Source organism: Mustela nivalis (genome assembly GCF_964662115.1).
Source record: "Mustela nivalis genome assembly, chromosome: 2".
NCBI classification, from domain to species: Eukaryota; Metazoa; Chordata; class Mammalia; order Carnivora; family Mustelidae; genus Mustela; species Mustela nivalis.
Window position 1 is genome coordinate 155,206,724 of NC_139021.1, and position 24,378 is coordinate 155,231,101.

The window sequence follows — 24,378 nt, forward strand, 5'->3', positions numbered from 1 at the left end:
TTGTAGATTGGTCCAGAAGAGAAAGACATGGCTTAAATGGCTTAAATGGCTTACCAGAGCTCATGGTGGTAACAGGACAAGTCTTCTGCTACTGGGGCTCCGAAATGCTCTGCAGGAAAACAGACAACACAACACAGCTGATGAATGGCAGCTTCGCAGGAAGTCCCCCCACCGTGTGCATGAAAAATGCAGACACCACACATAACCAGGAGTCACCTGGCCAGGCTCCTACTTCTTGGTTGGCTGCCTATAAACATGACCCTGACTTTGGGCACAGCACTCAACCTCCTTGGCCTCAATTTTGACACCTGTACTTGGTTTAGATACTAAGCAAGATCTCTTCCACTTCTAAGATTCTATTAAAAACCTTAAGTTCCATGAGTCCACATAGGTCAAGGAGAGGGTAAAGGCAAGAGAGAACCAAACTGTAAGAGAAAGAGGTAAAAATCACAACACAAAATGATTATCAGAGGATAATAAGTTTATATACATATAATTATACAAATGGAAATGTTCTAGATGCTTTAAATACATTCATTTGATCCTCCCAATGGCCCTACAGAGTAAAGCACTGACACTGTATTAGTTTACATGGATAAGCAGACCAAGGTACAGAGGCAGGCACAGCTTGGTATAGGGACCCAGACAGACAGACTCGAAGGCCCAGGCCATCAGGTTCTGCATCCTACTGGCCTGAGGGGGTGAGGGAGGAAGCCACTCTCTTGATTCACAAAGACCACCCCCTCATTTAGTATGGTCTCATCCCAAGTCTGCAGGAACCACTGATCTGCTTTCTCTCACCAGAGTCTAACCCTGCCCCTAGAATGTTACCCCTGGCAGCACGGTGTCTGTACGTTCTCACACCTGACTTCTCTCACTTAGCACACCACCATCTATCAGTTGGCCGTTGTGTGGGGTCTACTTCTGGACTTTATTCTGCTCCATGGGTTCTGACTTGAACCCATTCAACTCACTGTCTTGATTACTCCAGTTTTAGACTAAGTCTCGAAATCAGGTAGTGTGAGTCTCCCAACTTTGTTCTTATTCAAAAATCATTTTTGGCTCTTCTAGATCCTTTGCATTCTCACAAAGTTGAGAACCCTACCCACTTCTACCAAAAATGAAACAAAAAGCGTGCTGGACTTTTGACTGGGATCGTGTTGAATCTATACATCAATCTGGAGGGAAATTAACATTTTACCAATATTGGATTTTCTAATTTCAGAGACTAGACCCTCTGTCCCCTTACGTAGGTCTTTCATTTCTCTCCACAATATTCTGTAGTTTCCAAAACACTGGTCTTGCAATATTTTAAATAGAAAGGCCTAAGTGAACATACTGGAAAGACAATCTGAAAAACAAGATTTCAGGATATGTAGAACCTTGCTATTTAAAGTGTGGTCCAGAGACCAGCAACGCTGGCATCATCTGCGTGCTTACTAAGAGAGCAGAAACTTAGACTCAACCTATGGGGACTGAATCTGAATCTGCATTTTAACAAGATCTCCAGCTGGTTTCTCTGCACTCAAAAATGTGGGAAATAAAATAAAATAAAATGTGAGAAGCAATAAGGGAGAGGAAATCAACTCCCTAGTTCATGAATTATGCCATAAGAAGGCCCAAGTATTGGGGCACCTGGGTGGCTCAGTGGGTTAAGCCTCTGCCTTCAGCTCAGGTCATGAACTCAGGGTCCTGGGATCGAGCCCCACATCAGGTTCTCTGCTCAGCGGGGAGCCTACTTCCCCCTCTCTCTCTGCCTACTTGTGATCTCTGTCAATTAAATAAATAAAATCTTTAAAAAAAAAAAAAAAAAAAAAAAAAGAAGGCCCAGGTATGGTCTGAGGGTCTACATAAGGAGACATGCGTTAGTTTCCTTTTCAACACACTGAAGCCAGGCACTGGCTTCCTCCATGGGTGGCTGCCTTGCTCACTGTCCTTGGAACAGAGTAGAATGCTACGGGCAAGAAGGAAATCATTCCAAGTCCTCTGCTGCCCAAATCAGCAGTAGCTTGTCTCCATCAAATACACCTGAGACTACCCGTGACCTTCAACAGCCCCTGACCCGTGGAAACATTTGTTCTTTCAGTGAAGGAACGCAATCTGCTGTATTCTGTATGCTCTCATAGCTTCCAATCCTGGTTTTAGGGCACCCCAATTTGGCTCCAGGACCAAAAGGGCTGTTATGATAGCATCCAAACGTTTTTATTTTTAAAAATAATTTTAATAGTTTCATTAAGGTTTTCTTCAACTTTAAAGTGATTTAAAAAGGGCTTTTGATTCAACCATGAATCTATCTTAATAAAATGTGAATTTTCTTTCTTTACAATTCTTTCTAAGTATTTAGAAGTAGCATTTACATATAGTTGCAAACGTAAATGTCTGGCCAGCTTTGTGTTTTACTTTTTAAATTAAAGATTTCATGCACATCTTTCTGGATTTTTACCGAGTCATCATATCCATTATTTTAATGGCTATATAATATTTTATTGCATTAACCCTCCATAATTCATTTACAACTTCCCTCTGGACAGTTCCGTTTAATTCATCTTCATTTTAAAAATAAGTACATAGCCCAAACGCATTCTTAGGCTAGGAAAGAGATGAATGGAAATGTCCTACGAACCAAACAAAAAAGATGCCTCAACTCACACATGATGAATATCACCATCATACTTGGGTAGCCCTTTGTGCATGTAGTATTTTTCAATGTAGACACTAGTAATTTCTAAGTGTCAGCCCCACTCTTGCTTGCAAAGTGATCTAATGTACATCCGGTCGGGGAGAGCATCCCACATACCACCACTTGGCCACAAGTGCCCAGCAGCCACAGTAGAGGTCAGCTGCAGCACTCTCTGGGAGGCCCCCCATGCCAGGTGTTAACCAGTTAGTGGCTGGATTGTAAGATGGAAGGAGGCTGGACCCAGAGTGCTAGGACACTCTTTTAATAAAGGACTAGCATGACAATAACGAGTGACACCCACCCCACGCCGGTGAGCGAGCACCGCCCTGGACACAGACTTTCTGGGTCATGGGTTCTGTGGCATGCTCTCATTTGGTGACTGAATCAGCAGCAGGTAACACAAAGGAGGAGGGGACGATTTAGAATAAAATAAGATCTCCAGCAAGAGCGGCAATGGTGGCTGTGCCAAGGAGGGAGTCCGGTGTCCAGTCCTCACCAGTGGAGGTACAGCCTATCCCAACTCCCGCGGGACCCGATTTCAGCTCATTCCACCTAACTCAGGCCCCTTGATTTCCTGCCTCTGTTCGGAGGGCAATCCTCCAACCTCCCACAAATTCGGAACGACCCAAGCTTTTACCAATAAACCCCATTTCCATTTGAGTTCCCAAGAGGCAGTTTCCAGTCATTTGCAACCCAAGAATCTTGACCAGCACCAGGTGGGGGGAGGAAGGAGTCCCAGATGTTTCATTCCAAGAGAAGAATCTTCATTCCTCTCTCCTGAAGTGAGGCCATCCAGATCTGAATCGCAAGGGGGCTCAGGAAAGGGTTTTCTCTCTACAATCTTAAGAGCTCAGAGTCAGGGTGGTGAGGCTGGGATTAGGAAGCTGCACAAAGAGTCTGACCGCATGCTGTAAGCCTTGAAAGTTATCATCTAGTCCCTGCGGTTTATTCAGAGATAATGCAAGCTATTAAAATCACATGTAGAATGTGAGAGTTTATTTTACATAAAACCCCAGGACACTTAATATTTACTTAAAAACTAAGCTGTAAAGGGTTTGATTTGGTTGAGAACATGATGCCATATCTTTGGAATTTCTCCCACAAGTCGCCTCCAGAGGCGGCAAGCACCTTTGGGTAAAAGCCAAAAAGATAAACAGCGCCATCTAGTGGCAGAACCATACAGTTCCAAGTGCACCGCTATCCCCCAGTAAATCACAGGACCTCCTCAGAGTCACCGCTTGGGTGGGCCAGCGAGGGTCAAACCTGGGCAGTCAGGACCTACCGTACTTGGGTAAAGGGCCACAGCATCAACACAGACATTCCGCCAGAAGAACAAAATGTAAAGTAGCCAAACTTGTTAAGAATGCATCTGGATAATTAATGGTTCTGCGGGGTCCCACGACCCTATAATTCTGAGATAAGTCTTGATGACACAGAGTGAATAATTACTAAAAAGCAAAAGTTATACTCATGCTTCCAGCGCAAAATCGGATCCAATAACTAAATATGGGTTGTTTACTAGGGAAGGAAAGAAGGTCCTTCCTTATATGGATAGTTCAGGGATGCAGGCTAGGACAAGGGAAGAATTAAGTTTGTCTGTAAAAATGAACTCAAGGTCCAGCAAAGATTCTTGGAAAAGAAGGAGACTCAGACTGACCTTTCACAAAAGTGGTCCAGCTTCTCCTATGCCCTATGGTGTTTGGCTTCCATTGTTTCTCCCCACATATATACTAAGGGCGTGTACACACACACACACACAATTTTAAGTTTCCATAGGAGAGACACTGTGTCATCCTCAGGACCAAGCACTCAGTGGGTGCTCAGTCATGAACAATGTTCTTATCTCTATTTAGGCTTCAGAACCTAATTTTGGAGTCTTCTCTTCAAGACAACCAGGACCCTCCTTAAATCCAACATAGCTGTCTAAAAACAAGCTAGCTTCCCATTCCAACCAAACCCTGGTTATACGCTGGCTTTGAAATCCAGTCTGGGACTTGATTTGATATATTTGCAGCTACTTCCTTCCAATGGCTTGAAAAGAACAGTGACCGCTCACAAAGGCCCAGAATAAATGCTTGGCCTTATTGCTTTTTATACTTTGCTGACCCACACGGCAAAGTCAAATTTCTCCAATTTTTCAACAGCTCATCCTCTTCTCAATCTCTATTAATGGTCATTTCTCTCGAAATGCACTCTCCACCTTGTTGAAGAGGGTGCAGAAGGTTCTCCACAAAGCCAGAAAGGGTACACACTGAGCTGGGGCACTGCCCTTTCAAGGGAGGAAGATAAGATCAACTTAACCGTGACATTAACTTAGGTGTGGAATCCCATGACATAGCGGGGGTGGGGGTGGAGTCAAAACACAACAAGCACAAGGTTTTTGTGAAAAGACCGATGCTTCTGGAGAGGGAGCCAGAAAAAAACACATTGGAAAGGCCATCCCCCACATCCTCTCACTGCCTCCTGGAGTCTCTCCAACTGGTTTCCGCTCTAACCAATTATCTGAAATGGCCTTCAGAAAGATTTCCAGTGCAGACACGGCCAAGTCCAACACTGGCTTCTGCACTGGTCAGGGCCTCACTGACCTTTTCCATTGAATTTAAAACACTTAACTCCTTCTTCCTCCCCCACACACTTTTTGGTCCTGGTTTCTAAGTGTCACTGTGGGTTGGTTCACATCAGGCCAGGATGATCGTCTTTGTGGATCAAGGCTCCCATAGTTCTTCTTGGAGTTTAAAGACCTTGAGGATCCCACACTGGGTCCTCATTCCTTTCTATCTTCAAGCTCACTTCCTTGGGGATTTTATCAGGAATACAAGAGCCAGAAGGATCCATGTAGGTTACCTAGCCCATTTCCTTGGCTTTCTGCCCGTTTTGGAAGGATGTTCCACGAGCCCCCTCATGCCACAGAGCTGGCAATCCACCCACCCATTCTCCACTTTCCACTTCAACTAGGACAGCTGTGCTTTTGTTGATTTCATTCATTTATATTTCTTGAGTTTACCTTTGATGATTGGGTTATGCGGCTACCAAGAAAAAAAAAAGGCTCATAAACCAGCAATCCAATCCACACCCTTACTGAGGTGCAAAAACTTAGATTCAGAAAAAGTTTCCCTTTGTCTTGCTTTTTACTCCTTCTACTAAGGCCCCTTTCCCTCTTCTTCCTCCTCAGGTCACCTGCAGCTTTGGGTATCTTGGCAAAGGATACAGAATCAGTCCTCCACAGCCAACGCACAGACTGGCCAGTGCCACTTCCCCTTTTAGGACCTTCCAATATCATCCTATTACTCAGTGAACACCAAGTCCCAATAAACAGCGACAAGAGATGGTTGAGTCTGATACTCATCTCACCCCCATCTTGTCCTCCAGTCTGTCTCTGTCCCTCCAATCAGGCCTCGTGCACTGAGCCCAGTAGACAGTAAGCACCCTCTGGCCAGACCGGGTCTTGTTCATCTCTGCGTCCCAGTGTCCGGGATGGTGCCTGGCAAGTGCCAATTAATGGTGGAGTGAATCACTGACGCTCGCACACGCCAGTCAGGGTGCTCTGCCTTCTCCTCCCCCATTTGTCACTCTCCTCACCCCGCACCTGACAAGCTGTTTGGTCTAGTCAATTCTTTCTTATTCAGGAGTCATGAGCCTCAGCCGCCTCTGGGCCCCCAACCTCACACTCACACTTTATCCTACTACCTCACTCCTAGACCATGACCATGGCTGGAGAAGGCTCAGAACCCCCCAGATAGCCATGGAAGGCCACACTGTGACTTGAGCCATGGAAGACGTCCTGGGGGTCCCGATTCCATGGGGAAAACAATCCACAGAGCCTATGTGAGCTCAGAGGGGCTGGCTGGGAAGTACAGGGCAAAAGGAAAAAAAGGCACCAAACTCCTAGGAAAGAATCATGGTAACTAAGATACAGGCCTGGTGACACCATCCCAACAGTATTTCTCTCGCTGCTGCTATGCGCCCAGGTCAGCGCTTCGCCCAGAGGAGACCAGCATGAGTCACACAGCTGCGGTCTTTGAGGCCACCACAGAGCTGTAGGGTGACAGACATGTCCCACTGAAATACAATACGATAGGTAGCCCTTCTGCGAGCAATCGGAGCTATGTGCTACAGAACCACGGGAAGAAAAGGAGTAAGTTCTGCATGGGACCGAGAATCAAGAAATGAACGCTAACATTTTCAAATGTTCAGTGACCTACTTCTCAGCTTACTTCGCAATATCTCACTTTGGGAAACACTGATCTAAAAACTGAGGTCCGGATTCCTGACTACACCAGCAGGCCATGTAAGGTAAGATAAGGCCCCAGTGAGCCTTTCATGTTGCTTCCTCCATGTACTCAGCGAGCCCTAAACCTCACGGGACCAGACCATCATTCCTGCTGCACTCTGAACAAGAGCTCCCCTTTCCCAGTCCTTCATCCCACAGTTTCTTCCCAATGATAACCTTTCCCTTACCTCCCCAACCGTTCACGCCAACCCAAGTTGCCAGATGCAGGTCCAGCAAAAATTACGGGCTTTTATCTGGGTTTAGTTTTGTTTCTAATCCCCACTAGAGGTCATGCGGATAAGGAACTCATTTTAATAAGACCAATTTCCAAACACAGAATTCAGAAATCTGATGTCCAAGCTCCCATTAAAGTCATCACACTGTCATCCCAGACCCTTGCCAGAGACAGATCAGACCCAGAGCGGGACAGCTCATTACCAATACGCCTGCAATTGTGTTTTTACCTTTTATACTTAAATGAAGCTTTTAAATAAACATACGAAGTTGATTCTGCCAATTGCCAATAAGCAAAATACAGCCCCCAAATAGTTTCAAGTCTTATAAATGCAGTATTATTTGAGCTTCAGATAAGAGAATTTGGATGATAATTTGTAATCATATGTTACATTATCTATGTATTAAAATGCATGGTTTGTAGCATACATAATAGAGAGGGTTAATATCCCGATCTTACAGTATGCTCATACTTACTGCCATGAAAAAAATTAAGAAGGCATGAAGAAATAATTCCCTGATGAAAACTGCAAACAAACCCATGAGAAAATGTTCACTTAGCTTGATTAAAAAAAAAAAAAAAGAAGACGCAAATAATGACTATTTTTTCCACTTCTTAATTAGTCCACAAATTTAAGAACACTAACGCTCAGTGTGGACAAAAGCCAAGGCATCGACATTTTCCTACCTGGTCGGTGACACAACCGTCATCCCTGTTTTAAGCATAACACATCAAGAGCTATACACCTCAATCTCTTTGTGCTTTGGGGAATCTAGCCCAAAGAAAGAACCCCAAATGACAACAAAGCTATACAGAGATGTTTCTCGTGGTTTTATTAATAATAGTGAAAACCTGAACACACTCTGGTGTTCAGGGACAGGGGACCCATTAATTACATGGTCACACACACCCGAGTGGACTATTGAACAGTTAGAAAAATAACAGCCACGTAGACCACACAACATGGGAAGACACTTCTTATAAGGGTAAGTGAGGACAGCAGAGTGTAGGTCTGTGTGACATCTGTGTTTATAGTTATGTAAACAACAGAACATGGCCAGGTGTACCTGGGTCGAGCCTCTGACTTTCAGTTCTGGCTGAGATTGTGATCTCACAGCTGTGCGGTCAGGCCCCACATCAGGCTCCAAGCTCAGCACAAAGCTTCTGCTTAGAGTTTCTCTCTCTCTTTCCCTCTGCCCCTACTCCCACGCTTGCTTGCACTCTCTCTAAAATAAAGAAATCTAAAAAAATTTTTTTAAATAAAATAAAATAAAGAAATCTTTAAAACAAACAAAAAGACATATCCATATATTTGAAAGGAAACATGCCCAAATTCTAGAAATAATCTGGTAGCATGGAATTGTAGGCAACTTCTAAATTTCATTTCTATTTTCTAGATTGTTTATGTTTCTTTTTATTTTTTAACCTTTTTTTTTTTAAGATTTTATTTATTTATTTGACAGACAGAGATCACAAGTAGGCAGAGAGGCAGACAGAGAGAGAGAGGGAAGCAGGCTCCCTGCTGAGCAGAGAGCCCGATATGGGACTCGATCCCAGGACCCTGAGATCGTGACCTGAGCCGAAGGCAGCGGCTTAACCCACTGAGCCACCCAGGCGCCCTTTTTTAACCTTTTTAAAAAAGATTTTATTTAAAATTTTAAATTAAAAAAAAAAAAAAGATTTTATTTGTTTGTGAGAGGGTGAGCATGAGAGGCGGGGAGGGTCAGAGCGAGAAGCAGACTCCCCGCTGAGCCCAGAGGCCCATGCAGGACTTGATCCTGGACCTCCAGGATCATGACCCAAGTTGAAGGCAGTCACCCAACCAACTGAGCCACTCACGCACCCTTTTTTTAGTGAAAAGTCATTTTTTCAGATCATACCTAGCACTTGAAATGCAGTTGTGTAATATTTAGAACTTTCAGGAGAAAATTAAGGTGACAAGCTAAAAAACACACCACTAACAATCTTGTCCATTAGCACATAGCCCTGCATGATGCAATCTTCCCCGAGACTAACAGCAAATTCCCTAAGTGTGGGACTTCAACATTAATCGCCAGTGATTGCTTTTGTTTAATGAAGCCAAACTACTCCCGCAGAGTTCCTTATGAGGACAAGGGGGGCAGTAAAACGACTAGAATGTTCAACCAGATTTCCTAAGAAGCAGTTGCACCAAAACGTTTAGTCTTAAAATAGTCAGCAGAGGCTGCCAGGTGACAACACACACGGTACCCCATTGCTCCCCAGGCCTGCTTGGGGCCAATTCCCAGCCCCTAACCCGACTTCATGGCATTCCAGAGCCCTGAGCTCCTTCTCAAACTCTTTATATGTACAACTCTGGGCACATGAAATTTCTTAAACACGCATTGTTAACCAAGACAAGTCTTAAATATGAAAACTGGCCCATTTGTGTTTCCCAAATATGGCTCTGTCTCCAGAACCCAAACAAAGATGTCTAATTGCAGCATCCAGCACATTTGGAACTCTCCACTCAGACAACCTAGAGAATTCAAACAAGGGCAGATTCCCAAATTCATGAGATAAAAGGGAAACATCTTAGCTCGTTTCAATCATGAACACATAACCTCCAAGTCCGGGATACAGACGAGGCCTTTCTGGGGCAGCTGTCACTACACGATGCCTATCTGTAGGGAAAGCATAGCCACGGGCATTCTGAATCCTCAGAAGAGCCCAGGTTGGGCCAGAGTCTACAGGACAGAAAAAGGAAACTAAGAAGTTACTGTGTGTGACTGAAAGAAAAATCCTAAAACTCTGAAAAGGGGTCTGTTGGAGCCTGAGAACGGGAAAGAAGGGTGGGTTTCATACAGCAGGAGAGGTGTCCACTCTTAGAGACAATCCACAGCTCCCTCTGAACTTGGCTTTTGAACCACAACACTCCTCACATCGTATATCACACTCCTCACATCATATATCACACGGACGTCTGCGGTACAGGACCATACTATGCTCAGGAATGAGGGAACAGAAGTTCCATTCAGTAAAAAGACTCCGGGTCTTTTGCAAATACATAACTTAAATACTTCAATTCATAATGCTGGCTTATTCAGGAATGGCTTGTTTTCCTTAAGGAGTTTTGAAATTTTACTGAAAGTACATTTACTTAGCAAAGAGCCAACATGAAACACAGAAAACAGTATCTTTTCTGGGAAAATCTCTCTTCTCTGGGGCATTTGTTGAATAACTGAGGTAGAACACATATAGACCAGGCCCAGAATCAATGATCCTTTAACTCAGGCCTTGGAGGCTGAGTACTTCATCAGATCACTGGTCCCTTCCAGTAATGAACGGGAAACCCTGACTTCCATTAATCACTGAATTATCAGTGAACTATTTTGTAGCTACTTTTCTCTAGTCTCATCATCTTATTTTGTACTTATTTAGGCAATCTTTCAATATATCAGGTCCAAAATCTGCATCTAAGCATTTGAGAATACAATGCAAATTTCTGGAATAGGTTTTCTTCAAACTAAACTAAAATCACTAAAATATAGCAGCTAGCTCATAGGTGGCAAACATTCAGTAGAAGTATATATTTTTAAACACCACAACTCTCAGACCAGACTACTTGGAAATAGACTGGCATCTATATTTTTATATAAATAGGAATAGTATATATATGCATATACACACACACATTTCTGAATTCAGTTGTTCTATGTACATCCAACTATATCAACCATCACTTTAAATGTAAATGGTCTAAATGTACCAATTAAAAGACAGATTGTCAGAGTGGATTACAAAAATGAAAGCCAACCATATGTCATCTCTAAGAAACCCATTTTGACTACAAAGACACATACAGATCAAAAACAAATGCATGGAGAAAAATACACCTGCTACCAGTTGCTACATGTGGTTAGTGGCTGCAAGAAAACAACAAAAATTCAGGGTGAGAACAGGGTTTGAATTCAAACCCTGCCAGGGCTGTGCAAATTGGGCAGTCCCTGAGTTTCTCAGCCTCAGTTTACTCACTTATAAAAGGAAATGGATAATACCGAATTTTATAAGGTGGTTTTTTTTTTTTAAGATTTTATTTTATTTATTTGACGGAGAGGGAGAGATCACAAGTAGACAGAGAGGCAGGCAGGGGGGCGGGGGGGGGGCGGGAAGCAGGCTCCCCACTGAGCCGAGAGCTCGATGTGGGCCTTGATCCCAGGACCCTGAGATCATGACCTGAGGCGAAGGGAGAGGCTTAACCCACTGAGCCACCCTCGCGCGCCTCATAAGGTGTTTCTAAGATTAAATCTAAAAATACATACGTAACCTTGTAAATTGTGTGGCAAAGGGAAAAGTGTTCTAGCAAAGAAGGTGCTGATCAAGCCCTGAGTCCCCCCTTTGTTTACTGCTTTCACAGCACCTACCTGTACAAAACATTAAGCTTTATAAACTGAAGGTGAATCTAAGAACCAAGAAATCCATCTCTGGCTCTGCCTTCCGAAGGGAAGTCAGGCAAAGAAAGACACTTGGCGAATGGAGAAACCCAGCCTCAACGAAAGCTGAAGAGTCTTGCAGAAGCACTCAGAAAGTGGAATGCAAATCCCGGCGCTGGCTCCCACGTCCAGACTCCTCCCACAACGTGGCCTCAAAGAGGCGCCGCACAGTTCCTGCCTGAACAACGACCCTCCTACATGAGGCTGTTCAGAGAACACACAGACCTAAAAGACAGCGACGACACTTGCTGGGAACGTTTTTAACCAGCTGTGGCAATAATCAAATTGATCAACCAAAACAAGAGATGGTTCCTGCCCTCAGAGACCTTACATTCCACTTGGAGAGAGAAGACAGAGAGCCTTGAAACCTCGGAGAATCACTTAAGACAGCATGGGAGAGCCCCTAGGGACCGCCCTCTGCGGTAGCAGACGCCAGCGAAAAGGATGCTTCGAGACTTACTAGGAAAGACCCGGCCAGGCTGACCAAAGCACCCTTTGGTGAATGTGTAAAATACCCTGTAGCTCTTCTATTAACTTCTCTAGAGGAAGCGTTCACTGGGGGGAGGCTACACTGAAAATGATGACACACAGAATTTTCTAGCAGCCTTTAGGAATCAGTGACACCCACAAACAAGCCATCACCCACACAGACGACTTCGGTTGCTGCTCTGCCATTTACTAGAGGCCTGATCTGAGGTTCGTCCGTTAAGCTTGCAAGCCTGTTTCCTCATCTCTAAAATGGGAATACCAGCAGCCATCAGGCTCAGAGTGTTAACAGTGAGCATTAATGAAAGTGCTCAGGACTAGAAAGTGCTCAATAAATGTTCGCTGTTTGCCACTGATTGTCCTCATCTTCACTAGCATCTGATGGGGAGGCTCCAAACCACTTTGCCCTCAGCTGGTTTCTCTGAGCAGATACTCAACAACAGGGAAGGGACTGTGCAGCTGGGAAGAGACAGACCATGTAACTGGTCTCCTCTTTCACATGTACAGCATGGGTGGTACTGGCTATCACTCGACTCCCATATAAAATTTATTATTTTCCGCATCCTTTGCGAGTCAGGAGTTGCTCTCATGGAAGTGCCCAAGGTGGGCTTTCCGAGGTAGGTTCTACGCCAGTGGTGTTTGGTCCACAGCATGGAATGTACACAGAAAAGATCCAAGTCCAGCCGGTGGATGGAAAGGACTTCTACTGAAGAGCACACGGAAATAACATTGGGTAGATGGGGCACACGGGCCACAGGCTGGCCTCAGATGCCAGGTGAGAGCATCTGTGCTTCCTTCTATCGGGCCATAGAACCCACGATGAGATCTTCAGACCCGTCCTAATTCCAGATCAATCTGACTAAGGCATGCAGGACGAACTACAGAGGTGCGGGCACCGGGACAGGGAGAGTAGGGGAGCTGAGACCAGGCCAAAGGACAGGGGCACTGACATCAATATCTTTTTTATCAGAGCTCCCCCTTCCAATTTCCATCAACCACATACACGCTCCCTGCCCGGGAAAGCAGCTCCCGGCAAACTTGTTTTGCCCACTTGGCTGTGAGAAGCTCCACAGAGAAGCTGATTACAGCAACCGCAGCTGACAATTTCTACATTTGTCTTGTCTTGCTTATTTGCAGCAAAAAACTGCTGCTCAGAGAGAATTTGATTTTTTGAGCTTACTCCTTCAATCTCATCCTGCCACTTTTGCCCACGGCCAATTTTTTTTTTTTTGCCCAATTGCCTTGGTGGCTGGCATAAAATTATCAGAAAATGAAAGGTGTCAAAAATCCTTTATATCTCAAAGAACCTAACTAGACACACTACAATCAACCACCACTAAAACAGGATAAAAGATGACAGAGTCAGGGATCAGTTTCAAACTAACATTCAAGAGAACAGCTCCCCATACAAAATGACCGTGTATTCACAATTCACCGCTCGCGTAAATATGACAAAAGATGTTGGAAGAAGAGAACTATGTATTCAATTACAGTTAATGTGGGATTTTTGGGGGGTGGGGGGAGAGGATGCCAGGGAGATCCTGATTGCGAGAATATTAAATGGCTCACACTGAACTGTAGCAGCAAATGGTTCCAGGTCTTAAGGCAGTGATCCCACCGCTATGAAACTCAGTTCCCCCACTTGTAAAACAGGGATTAAAACAGCGCTAAGGTCCCTGCTGCTGTAAGGATTCATGGGGCCCAGTGGTACCCATGGAGCACAGTGGCTGCACACAGTCAGAGCTCAACAAACCATCGGGTGTTGACAAAATTGGTTTATTTCCCATTAGCCTTGTTCCGACTCCAAAAATGAGAGTAGTATGTGGGTGGAAAAGCTGGTTAATAAAAGGCTCTGGTTAGTCACTATTTTACTAGAACAACAGTTTACTGGGACCCTGCTGGAAGGAGGCAGGCACACTGCCAGGAATGAAGGCTTTCTGCCATGGACAGAGAACACACCACACTTGGGGCAGCTCCACAAGCACCCAACATCAGTACAGAACTCTGCAGGTTCTAGAATAGCAGTGCCCTTGGCTGTCTGCAAAAAGGTCGGTAATTGAGTTCAATTAAATTTAAAAAAGGAAAAGAAATACAATGTGGTCAATCTTTAAGAAGGTCTCATGTGGTCAAAGGACTCTGAGAGCATCATAATATATCAGGGTTGGAAAGGACCACAGTTTCCAAATGTTATGAAGCCCCGACCAATCCACTGACATGAAAAAGCAAATCAAGACACACATCCTCCCTGAAACAGAAAGGACCCCCCCCCCCCCCCGCAATGGGCTCTTTCCCCAGGATGGGGAGTGGGGGAAGGCCAAGCACGTCAGCAAGAGTTGTTACAGCTCTTAGGCTTGTGTTCCTGCTGTGCTTTCTAGAAGCCCCTGAAGTCAAGCATCCATGACCACAGGCGTTTGTAAGCCCTGAGAGCACTAAAGGATTCTAAATGGCTTTTAAAAATTTCATTGTGGCATTCTTTCCTCGGGGGGGGGGGGGCAGTAGAAAATTAAAATCTAAGGTTTCATAACATTTATAGTAGGTTCAAATGTCTTTCTCCTATTTTTAAAAAATAAATCATTAATTTAAGGCAAGTCCACAATCAAATGTCCTTTGGTACTGCTGAGCCCATTAATTCATTCAACAGAAGTTCACTATATGTGAGGAATGAATAGTGGCTCTTCTATTTTAATTTATAGTATGTTGGGCATAGCTGGAAATCAATTCACCAGGATTCTAACAGAGGGCATTTTAAGAAGACTGCAGAGATGGAGGAAAGATAAAGGTCCCATACAAAAATCTCCCCTGCCCTTTAAGCATGCAACAGAAATCTGTCATAGAAATGTAACTTTAGAACTCTTGGGTTGGTTCCCAATCTTCTTCCAGGGAGCTGCAGTATTTGCGGAGTTTGGAGAAAATCCAGTGTAAGAAGCACATAATTAGAGACTTTCTTCCTATCTGTTTAATAATAAAAGCGCAAAAATAAGGTTTTTCTTGTGCAAAAATGTAAAGCCTAAGTAAATACACTAGGTTATAAGGGAGGGGACTAAAATATGAGCTTAAAATTCTTAAGAATGACATGAAAAATGCTTGAACTCTCAGCATGGTGATGAAGCATTTCAAATTCCCACCTGCTAATATCACAACTCTAAAAATGGCCTGGCAGACATAAATACAGAGAATCAGGTGCAGTGAGGGCTTAGGGAGCAAGAAATCTGGGAGGACTACAGGAAATCTGCCAACAGGCCTGCCTAGATTATCATGTCCGACCAGTGAATAAGGACAGAACATCTCAGTGATGCCAAAATTTACATCTAGGTGTGATTTAAGATACTCACTGCTCCTGCTTCACTGCTGGTTACACCAAAGACCAAGGAGAAGGGAGGGGGGAGCAGGAGGGCTCAGGAAGGTGCCCCAGACGCTGACCAGACAAGAACCAGCTGGAAGGGCCCTTTCTTGGAACTGCCCAGCAGTTGGGCATTCACTCACTGAACACGGACAAGCAGCAGAGTCCTTCCAGTGAGGGGCCAGACGGGGAAACCCTCCTCTGGCCATTCGGCTCGGCTCCCTCATTAAATTCAGAGTGAAACCAGCTGCCAGAAAAGGCAAAGGGTGACCCAGCCATGGCTCTGGGAATTCCTAGCAAAGAAAATAGATTGAATGCCTGGGTCGTGGGAGCTCCCAGATCACAGTACAAGAAGGCCGACTTCAGGCCTTCTGCGAAAGATAAGGAAATCATTCTTAGAGTATTGCTCTGCTCCTGCTGGAAATAAAGTGTGGTTTCTCTTAGAACGAGTTGGGTCCATTGTCATCAGGGAAAGAGAACAGATGGAGGAAGAGACAGACAGAGGGGCAGGGGTTCTCCAAAGACCAGGAAAACAGAGCTGATGACTAGCAGACCAATTCAAACAATATTTCGACAAAAATTATCAATTCTTTACAACAATTATTAAACTTATATGGATAAATACATATATGATCCTTCACTGAAGGGGAAAATTTTATTTAAATCTTATTCTTCTATCACTGAAATCTATATCAACATTAAGAAATATTTAAATATAGATGTTATATGAAATCACTTTTTTTTTTTAAAGATTTTATTTCTTTATTTGACAGAGAGAGATCACAAGTAGGCAGAGAGGCAGGCAGAGAGAGAGGGGAGGAAGCAGGCTCCCTGCTGAGCAGAGAGCCCGATGCGGGACTCGATCCCAGGACCCTGAGATCATGACCCGAGCCGAAGGCAGCGGCTTAACCCACTGAGCCACCCAGGCGCCCCTGAAATCACTTTTTTTTAAAGATTTTATTTAGTTATTTGACAGAGAAAGATCACAAGTAGGCAGAGAGGCAGGCAGAGAGAGAGGAGGAAGCAGGCTCCCTGCTGAGCAGAGAGCCCGATGAGGGACTCTATCCCAGGACCCTGAGATCATGACCTGAGCCGAAGGCAGAGGCTTTAACCCACTGAGCCACCCAGGCGCCCATATGAAATCACTTTTAAGCCAAAGAAATTTCAAGATAAAGTAATTTTTTTCCCCTCTTATGTCCTGATTATTTTTTCTCCTTAAAAGCCGTATCTGTAATAAGGAACACGGCAAGACCCAGTCTGACCAAGTTACTATTCTGAAAGCCACAAATGCTGCTATGTGGTTGGAAGAACCTAATGAAACTGTCATTGTCTTTCTGTGGAAAACTGGCTGCTGGCTTTACTTCTGCCCCCAAATAAATCATATGTATTACATTAAATATTGGTCTTAACACTGGATAGGAGGTCTTTCTCTTCATTCCTTTTCCTCCAAACTTAGCAATTTCCTCTTATAAATTCATGAATGACTTAATCATAAATGATTTCCCCAAATATAAGTTTTCTTATGGATATCAAAGAAGTTATCTTAAAGTACTAGTTGTAATGCTGTTCTTAGCCAACTCCGATGACCAAGGATTCTGAAAAGGAGCATTTTAAAAATTATTTGTATGTGTGTCCTCCAACTAAATTTTTAACTGGTACTTCAATTTTCATTATAAATTTGAGTTGTCTGGATTCAAAAATATTGACAGTTCAGATCACAACTGAAATAATCCTTGCCAAAATGTTCCCTCTGTATCAGAGGGTCGCAAAAGCTGCTGTACTTTGGTCATATGGGGGAAGCCCTTGTTTAAAATGTAGATTACAGGCTCTGCCCCCGGACGAATACAGAGAATATAGAGAATATGGAGAAGTTCCACGGGGGCCCTAGAATCTGCATTTCCGGCAGATAGGGTCTAAGGCCGTACTTTGAAAACACTGGTCCATGTGACCAAGTTACTGCAGCACCAAGTATCAAATGCCCAGAGCTCCAGCACTGCACTCGACACAAAGTTGGAAATGATGATGAATTTGTTGCATCAAATTAAATATAATTTATAATTTGCATTGATTGTGTCAGAATTTCATTTAAGCAGGGAGAGAGTTTTTCCTTTTTTCCCTGCAAAATGTTCGCAGCACATAAGACAATGTGCAAATGCAATCCCACTTTCGGGGGCCTGCCAGGCATGACTGCTGCCCCATCTGCACACTGTCTGGCACGGGCCTTCCAAATGAGAGACTTCCGAGTTGAGCGCACTCAACTATTAGCTTAAATATCCCTGAACTGAATAATTGAGAAAGCCAAGACATCAAACCCACCCCAAATTTAGGACTGTTTCATATCATAACCCATAAAATGACTATACCCTTTAAAAAAAAAAGATATATTTTGATACATCTGTTGATGCCATCTAAAGAGCTTTTCTTTTAATTAAACAGGCATTGTTTTCTAAAAGTGCATTAAATATTTTGTCCTATCATATTATTATAAGGGCGACATTTGACCCAACTCAAACTCCTAACTTCTCAACATGTTTCCACTAGATGGTTCCATTCACTACTCAGCAACAGCAAATAGCTTCTGGGAGAGAGCAATAGAGAAAACAGCTAAAACTGACAGAATTCCAAAGTGATTAAGTATCAAATGCTTTTTTTAGAAGAATCCCTTTTTTCATCTCAGGAGTGCAGTTCTTTTTACATCTAATAGGTTTTTTTAAAGTACAAAAGAAATATAAGCACAAAATTTAACATTTGAAAATTAAAGAAAAAGATCCATACTGTCGCCACCCTAACACAGCCCCCTCCTCACCTGCAGGACCAAGCTTCCACAAATATAACTCACACCCTGGTGAGCTTGTTTCTGAATCCAGGTAACGGTAAAATATTCAGGATTATACCACTCTGCAGTTTGCAAACTTTTTTAACTTGGAGAGCTGGGGAGCTATATATCCAAGTCTGCTCCCGTTTCTTTCAGAAGGTTGCCAAATCTGATTTGTCCCCCTAGCAATAAATAAAATACAATTATTTTTATCATCAAGAGCTCCCCTAAAAAGCACAGGCACTATACGTAGCATGTTATATACCTAAGAGGCAGATTATGTGTATACTGCCGCTACTAGTTTAGAAAGGAGGCCACTGGGGCGCCTGGGTGGCTCAGTCAGGTGAGGCTCTGACTCTTGGTTTCAGCTCAGGTCATGATCTCAGGGTCATGAGACTGAGCCCTGCATTAGGCTCTACACTCAGCATGGAGTCTGCTTGAGTTTCCCTCTCCCTCTGCTCCTCCCCCACAACCCCATGTTCACACACACTCTCTCTCAAAGGAAAAGAGAAAAGACAGAAGAGAAAAAAGGAGGCAACGATTCAAAGTCTTCCTTGGGGTCACGTGACCAGTAGGCTGTGGAATTATGACGTAAAACCTGAAGGGACCTTAAATCCCAGGCTCGTAAAGACAACCTCATACTGGCTTCACATTGCATTTCCCTTCCTTCTACTCCCTCCACTCATTTTATAAACAGCATTTGTTTTTCCTGGTGGATAAGAGAATGAGTGTGACACCTCATTCCACAGACATACCCAGCCTTTACCAAGTGCCCTCTGAGCACCACACGCTGCTCCGGGTTGGCTACAGAGATCAACGCCATCATTGCCCTCGAGAAGACTACAAGCCAAGCCATGGAGGGTGCTCAAAGACCAGATAATGGTGCTCCTTGTTTTGTTAAAGCCACATGATGACTAGACGTGGTCCACGGCTGGCTGCTGAGAGCGTGACAGGGAACAGGAGTTTGCACTGAGACCTGTGACCAGACACAAGGGACCCCTTTGGTCCATGGAATGAACTGGGAAGTAGGGAAAGACTATAAGCCGTTCACTGCAGATTCCAAAATTAGAATTTTTTGGTTCTACAAACGGAGATGTTAAAAGAGAAATGTTAGTTTGAAGTAAGACAGAGTTTTGGAAAATCTGAAAATATTTTTTAAAAACTTGTCATAGTTCTACTGTCGGGGTCATTCTCCAGTTCCACGTAGTTGTTTGAGTCCGGCTGTTTATTACTCCTTTGCTCTGACTCTCGTCAAGTCAAGTGGCAAAGATATCCCAAGTTCCAGTAAACACACACAGTTCGTTTTAGCTTTGGCACGGGTGCTGGGGGGAGGCTGGGAGGCAGGGTTTTGGCCATGCATGGGCCACGGACTTCACAAACAGGCAGTTTTCCCCACGCCCCAGCAAGGCAGTGAAGGTGATGTAGGTGAGAGAACCCAAGGAAATGGGTCTGTGTCAGTGGATCATGGTCATGAATGTCCCCTTCTCCTTCCCTCACTAACCCTTGGCAAACCCACACTTTCCTTCAGTAAGAGAGACCCGTTGCCTCTCTCTACCCATGCCCTCACCTTCCTGCAGAGATGTGGCGATTAAGGATGTGGGCTCAGTATCAATTATCAGCTCCATCAGTGACCAACTGTGTGATCTTGGGCAAGTGAACGTGCATTTCCACATGGGTACAGCATTCCTCCCGTGTGGAGGTTTGGTTTGGGGTAACACTGGTCAAACACAGCACAAAGCTGGGCACAGTGCCGTGCTTGACAAAGGACAGCTTTAACTTGGGGGCACTCGTGGCCTAGCCCAGCTTGTCCCTTTTCGGCTCTCATACTATTCATTCTTCTGTAAATCAGGAATAATTCTTTGAAGGGTGGCTGAGTACTTTACACATTCACTCTACTCTTTGCAGTGACAGACTCTTGGAGGATGGTCAATAAGTATTTGGGGGTTTTGTTTCTGTTTATCTGGCTCTGAGGAACCTTTAAAAACCCACAGAAGTAAGAGATTCTCTTACACTTACTGGGAACTATCTCAGTAACTTACGTGGAAAGTATTCAGTAAAAATCAGTGTTGGGTTTATTTTGTTACGAAGGAACTTAGAAATAATCCAGTTTGATACCTTCACTGTATAGAGGAGAAAGCAGTCCATGTGGGAAAGGAGAGGCCTGCCCACATGGTTGGAGTGAGCTTGTGAGCTGGATGGGAACAAAACAAGGGCTTTTACTTCCCAATTCAGTACTGTTTCCACCAAAGGATATTGTCTTCTTTTTCTGTAGGCCAATTGGTAAGGAGAATGTCATGCTAACACCGTACTTCAAGAGGAACAAAATTCTTTATTTGTTACAAATATTCTTTCTGAATTTTCACACAGTGCCTTGAACATGTAGTAAAGGAGCAGTACATATTTTTATTTGCTTTTACATAAAAAGGCAAATGATGTTATAAAATACACTTTATGAAAATTCTTCTAGATACTAACATTCCATATCCATATACAAAGAAAACAGTGGAACGTCCCAGATGACAAAATGGTTGCCCTGGTCTAACAGCCAATGTCCCCCCAAAATTCACATGTTGAAAACCTAATATCCAAGGTGATGGTACTAGAAGGTGGGGTCTTTGGACATGATTAGGTCTTAAGGGTGGAGCCCTCATACATGGGGTTAGTGTCCTTACAAAAGAGGTCCCAGAGTGACCCCTTGTCCCTTCTGCCATGTGAGACTATGACGAGAAGTCTGCAGCATGGACAAGGCCTCACCACAACACAACTGTGCTGGTGCCTTGACCTGGAATGTCCCCAAACTGTGAGAAATAAATTTCCATTGTTTTAAAATCACGCAGTCTGTGGTATTACATTAGAGTGGCCTGAAAAGACGAAAACACTGGTTAACTACAACATCCAGTTGTTGAAGAAAGAGAAATACCACGGAATGAAGTATCCTAGCATCCTTACTACACTTTATCTATGAGCCATCTAGAGAGCATCGCTCTGGGCATCCATGACCATGATTCTGCGTTTGTACCACACACCGAACACTATTAGGATGGCTCCAAATTCAAATTTCCTAACTCTTCGTACCAATAATCTAAGTCCCAGTTTTCCAGAAACTGGAACTCGTCTGGTTTCCAGAAACTCATCCCCAAATAAATCAAGTCAGTAAGCAGTATGTAAAATACAACTGTAAGACAAAACAGACTAAAAACCCACAAAAGGAAGGCTCATGTGCTCACCTTCAGGAGCACACGCTGACCTGAAGAGGTCTGCGGCTGGAGGTGGGATGCACACTCGTAGAAGCCCCCAGCATAGAGCCAGCAGGACAGCAGACAGAGTGAGCAGCAATGCAAATTCTACAACCAGAATCTTTACTTGCCTACTTTCCTAGGAACCAAATGGCAAGGAAAGTGTGTAACATAGGCCTCTTAAATATAAAAAAACAAAACCTTTTTTTTTTTTAACCCATGATACTATTCTGAAGCCAGAAAACACCAAGCTCAAAATCCTCAACTTTCTTCACCGTTGTTATTAGGTTGAACCACACCAAATGCCCTGAGAGCCAAAAAGAGTCAAATATTGGAACATCACAGGACTTCGATTAACATACAACATTATGAGGGAAGCTAAGAGCTCTGTCATCGAAGACAGCCTCAAGCATGGTTTCAGGGAAATTCTCTCTAGTTCATGATTGTCCTCAAAGAGTTCTGAGGTGGAGAAAGCAGGAGGGCCTGGGGTTAATAGTTGTCCAAGTTACCAAAAACTCCATTGACGGGAACTATTTATCCTCCAAGCGTCCCTATTAAAGTCGCACTGCAGAATAATTTATGAGATGTCTGAGGAATGTTGTGGGAAAAAAATACGTCTGACATTTAAGACTATTTTAAAACACCTCTCTTGTAAAAAGAGCTGGAGGTGTGGCAGGTCGGGCCTTGCTGGTGCCTGGGGGAGAGCTGAAGCGTTCAGCGGTCTGGGGCAGAGGCCTGGCATAGCTTCAAAGCTTGGGGGCCCAGGCGGGCTCTCCCAGCCCCTCTGAGGTGCGACCAGGCAAAGACGGCATCTCTGTTCCTAACTGGGGCCTCCTCACTGTTTGCCCTGCAGGTTCCCTGCTGCCTAAGGAAACACGCAAAATATTTCCGTGAAGGACCGCTGTGTGGAAGCAACAGGAAATAAAGGTTTACTCCAGTGACTCCCTGCTAATAGAGAGGCAGGGGTCGCATCTGAGAATCAGTTTTCCAGGCGACTTGTTATTTCTACCAGATGTTTTCAAAGGCAGGGCTTGTGCACATTATTTGAGAGGCGTTTTTGTTTCTGGAATAAAGAGGACTTGACCATAAGATATATTCTAATGGAGCAAAAAGAGCCAACCCAAACTTAACATCACATGGGGAAAGTAACCTCCTCCGAAACAGGACGTTTCAGTTTTCTCAGGGTATAAAAGGAATGAAGCATTCATATCCAAAACTTCCTGACAGAGGTAAAAATCGAGATGATCTTAGAAAACTCAACCTTGACCATCCTCTAAAAAAAGGTCTTAGGCTAAGGGGACGTCACTGGACCAGTGCAGCTCCAGCATAAAAACTGGAGTGAGAAGCACCTGGGGGTCCCACCATGACCTCTTCCTTCTCCCACTTGCTTGCCCACCTCCCACCACCAGCACCATCTCCATTTGGCGGAGGCACCTAGGAATAGAGCACTCTTGCATGCTACTCCCACAGCAAGCCTCCCCGAGCTGCGCCATATGTCTCCAAAGTTTCGCTCTACCTCGTCCCAGCCCCAACGAGCTAAGCGGCCTCATTCACGCCCTTCCGATGGCTCCCATAGCATCCAAAAATATTTTCCAGAATGGGACAAATCCCCAAAAAAGGATGGATGACAGATTTCCACAGCCTCAACCCACTTGGGCATGGGAACTGCCTGTTGCCGCCCTTCTCTCTCCCCCATATATGTAAGCTGCATACTTCTGTTAATTTAAGTATTTGCCTACTGTGCTATCTTCTCCTGTCTACAGATTGCTCAGAGTAACACATCTGGCTCAGAGCATGAGCTTCTGGAGAGCAGTGTTTTCAGCCTCATCACACAGAGAAAGACGGAGGGGAAAAAGGATGTTCCTCTAAAGAAACACGTGGGAACAGCGCCGGTTGTGAGTCTAACAGAGCCGTGACTGTGCCTCTGTTCCCCAGCTAGCATCGAAGGGTAACTTCCTCTGCCTCCTTGAACTTCATTTTCTTCTCTGCAAAGCATGAAATAATAAAACCTATCTTTGGGGTGATTAGGAGGACTGAACCGGATACATGAAAAACCTTGCATATACAGAGGAGTAAGTCCTGCGTCAACCATTGTTGCTTTTCCCAAACTCTGCCTACACCTTTTATAAATAGTTCCTTTATTTAAATCTCCTAAAATTACCTGATTTGAATGTGCCATAAGATTCCTGCCAGGACTCCCAATACGCTTAGGAAGTGACATTTGCCTTAACTTGACTTCCCTGCTTCTCCCGTAGTAGTACATGGTTTTCCACCTAAGAAAAACTTGCTGCTTTAAAAATATGTAACCTTTTATTCTTTAGTGTTACTTCCGTTTTGTTCCAATGCTCGAGTTGTTGTGTAAGTCTGATTTACCCAAATTATAAATCCTGGCATCATGTCTGATTCACCCTATGTTTGAAGTTTTAGAGTTTTGGACTCATTTACAGGGCTTTGAAATCGCAAGGCTGGGGCACCTGGGTGGCGCAGTCGGTGAAGTGTTTGCCTTCCGCTCAGGTCATGAACCCAGGGTCCTGGGATTGGGCCCATGTGTGTGGGGGGGGTCCTCTGCTCAGCGGGGGGGCCTCCTTCTCCCTCTCTCTCTGCTGCTCCCCCTGCTTAAGCTTTCTTGCTATCTCTCTAATAAATAAATAAAATCTTTAAAAAAAAATTGAAGGCTAATAGGACCCTCACACATCACCTGATCCAGCATCTCCCAAAAGGTGTTCCACAAAATATTGTTGCCAGAAAAGCCAACAGGCAACAGCAAAGACATTCTAGAAGCTAACAAATTTGCCACCTCTTTCTACAGCGACTCTCCGTGACCTTCAGTGACATATTTAGGTATCTGAGAAGTCTGGCCATAAG

At 44.2% G+C, this 24,378-nt stretch overlaps 1 protein-coding gene across 49 annotated transcripts in view; it reads right to left on the minus strand.

Annotated features, from left to right (window-relative positions):
• The window catches only part of SORBS1 (sorbin and SH3 domain containing 1), a 226,192-nt gene that overhangs the window by 118,569 nt on the left and 83,245 nt on the right, over positions 1-24,378 (minus strand). For all 49 annotated transcript variants that reach the window (XM_082722032.1, XM_082721996.1, XM_082722034.1 and 46 more), the window contains exon 3: positions 55-109. In XM_082722032.1, coding sequence (XP_082578158.1) covers positions 55-64 — 10 coding nt within the window. In that variant the 5' untranslated portion in view covers positions 65-109. The remainder of the gene's footprint in view (positions 1-54; positions 110-24,378) is intronic.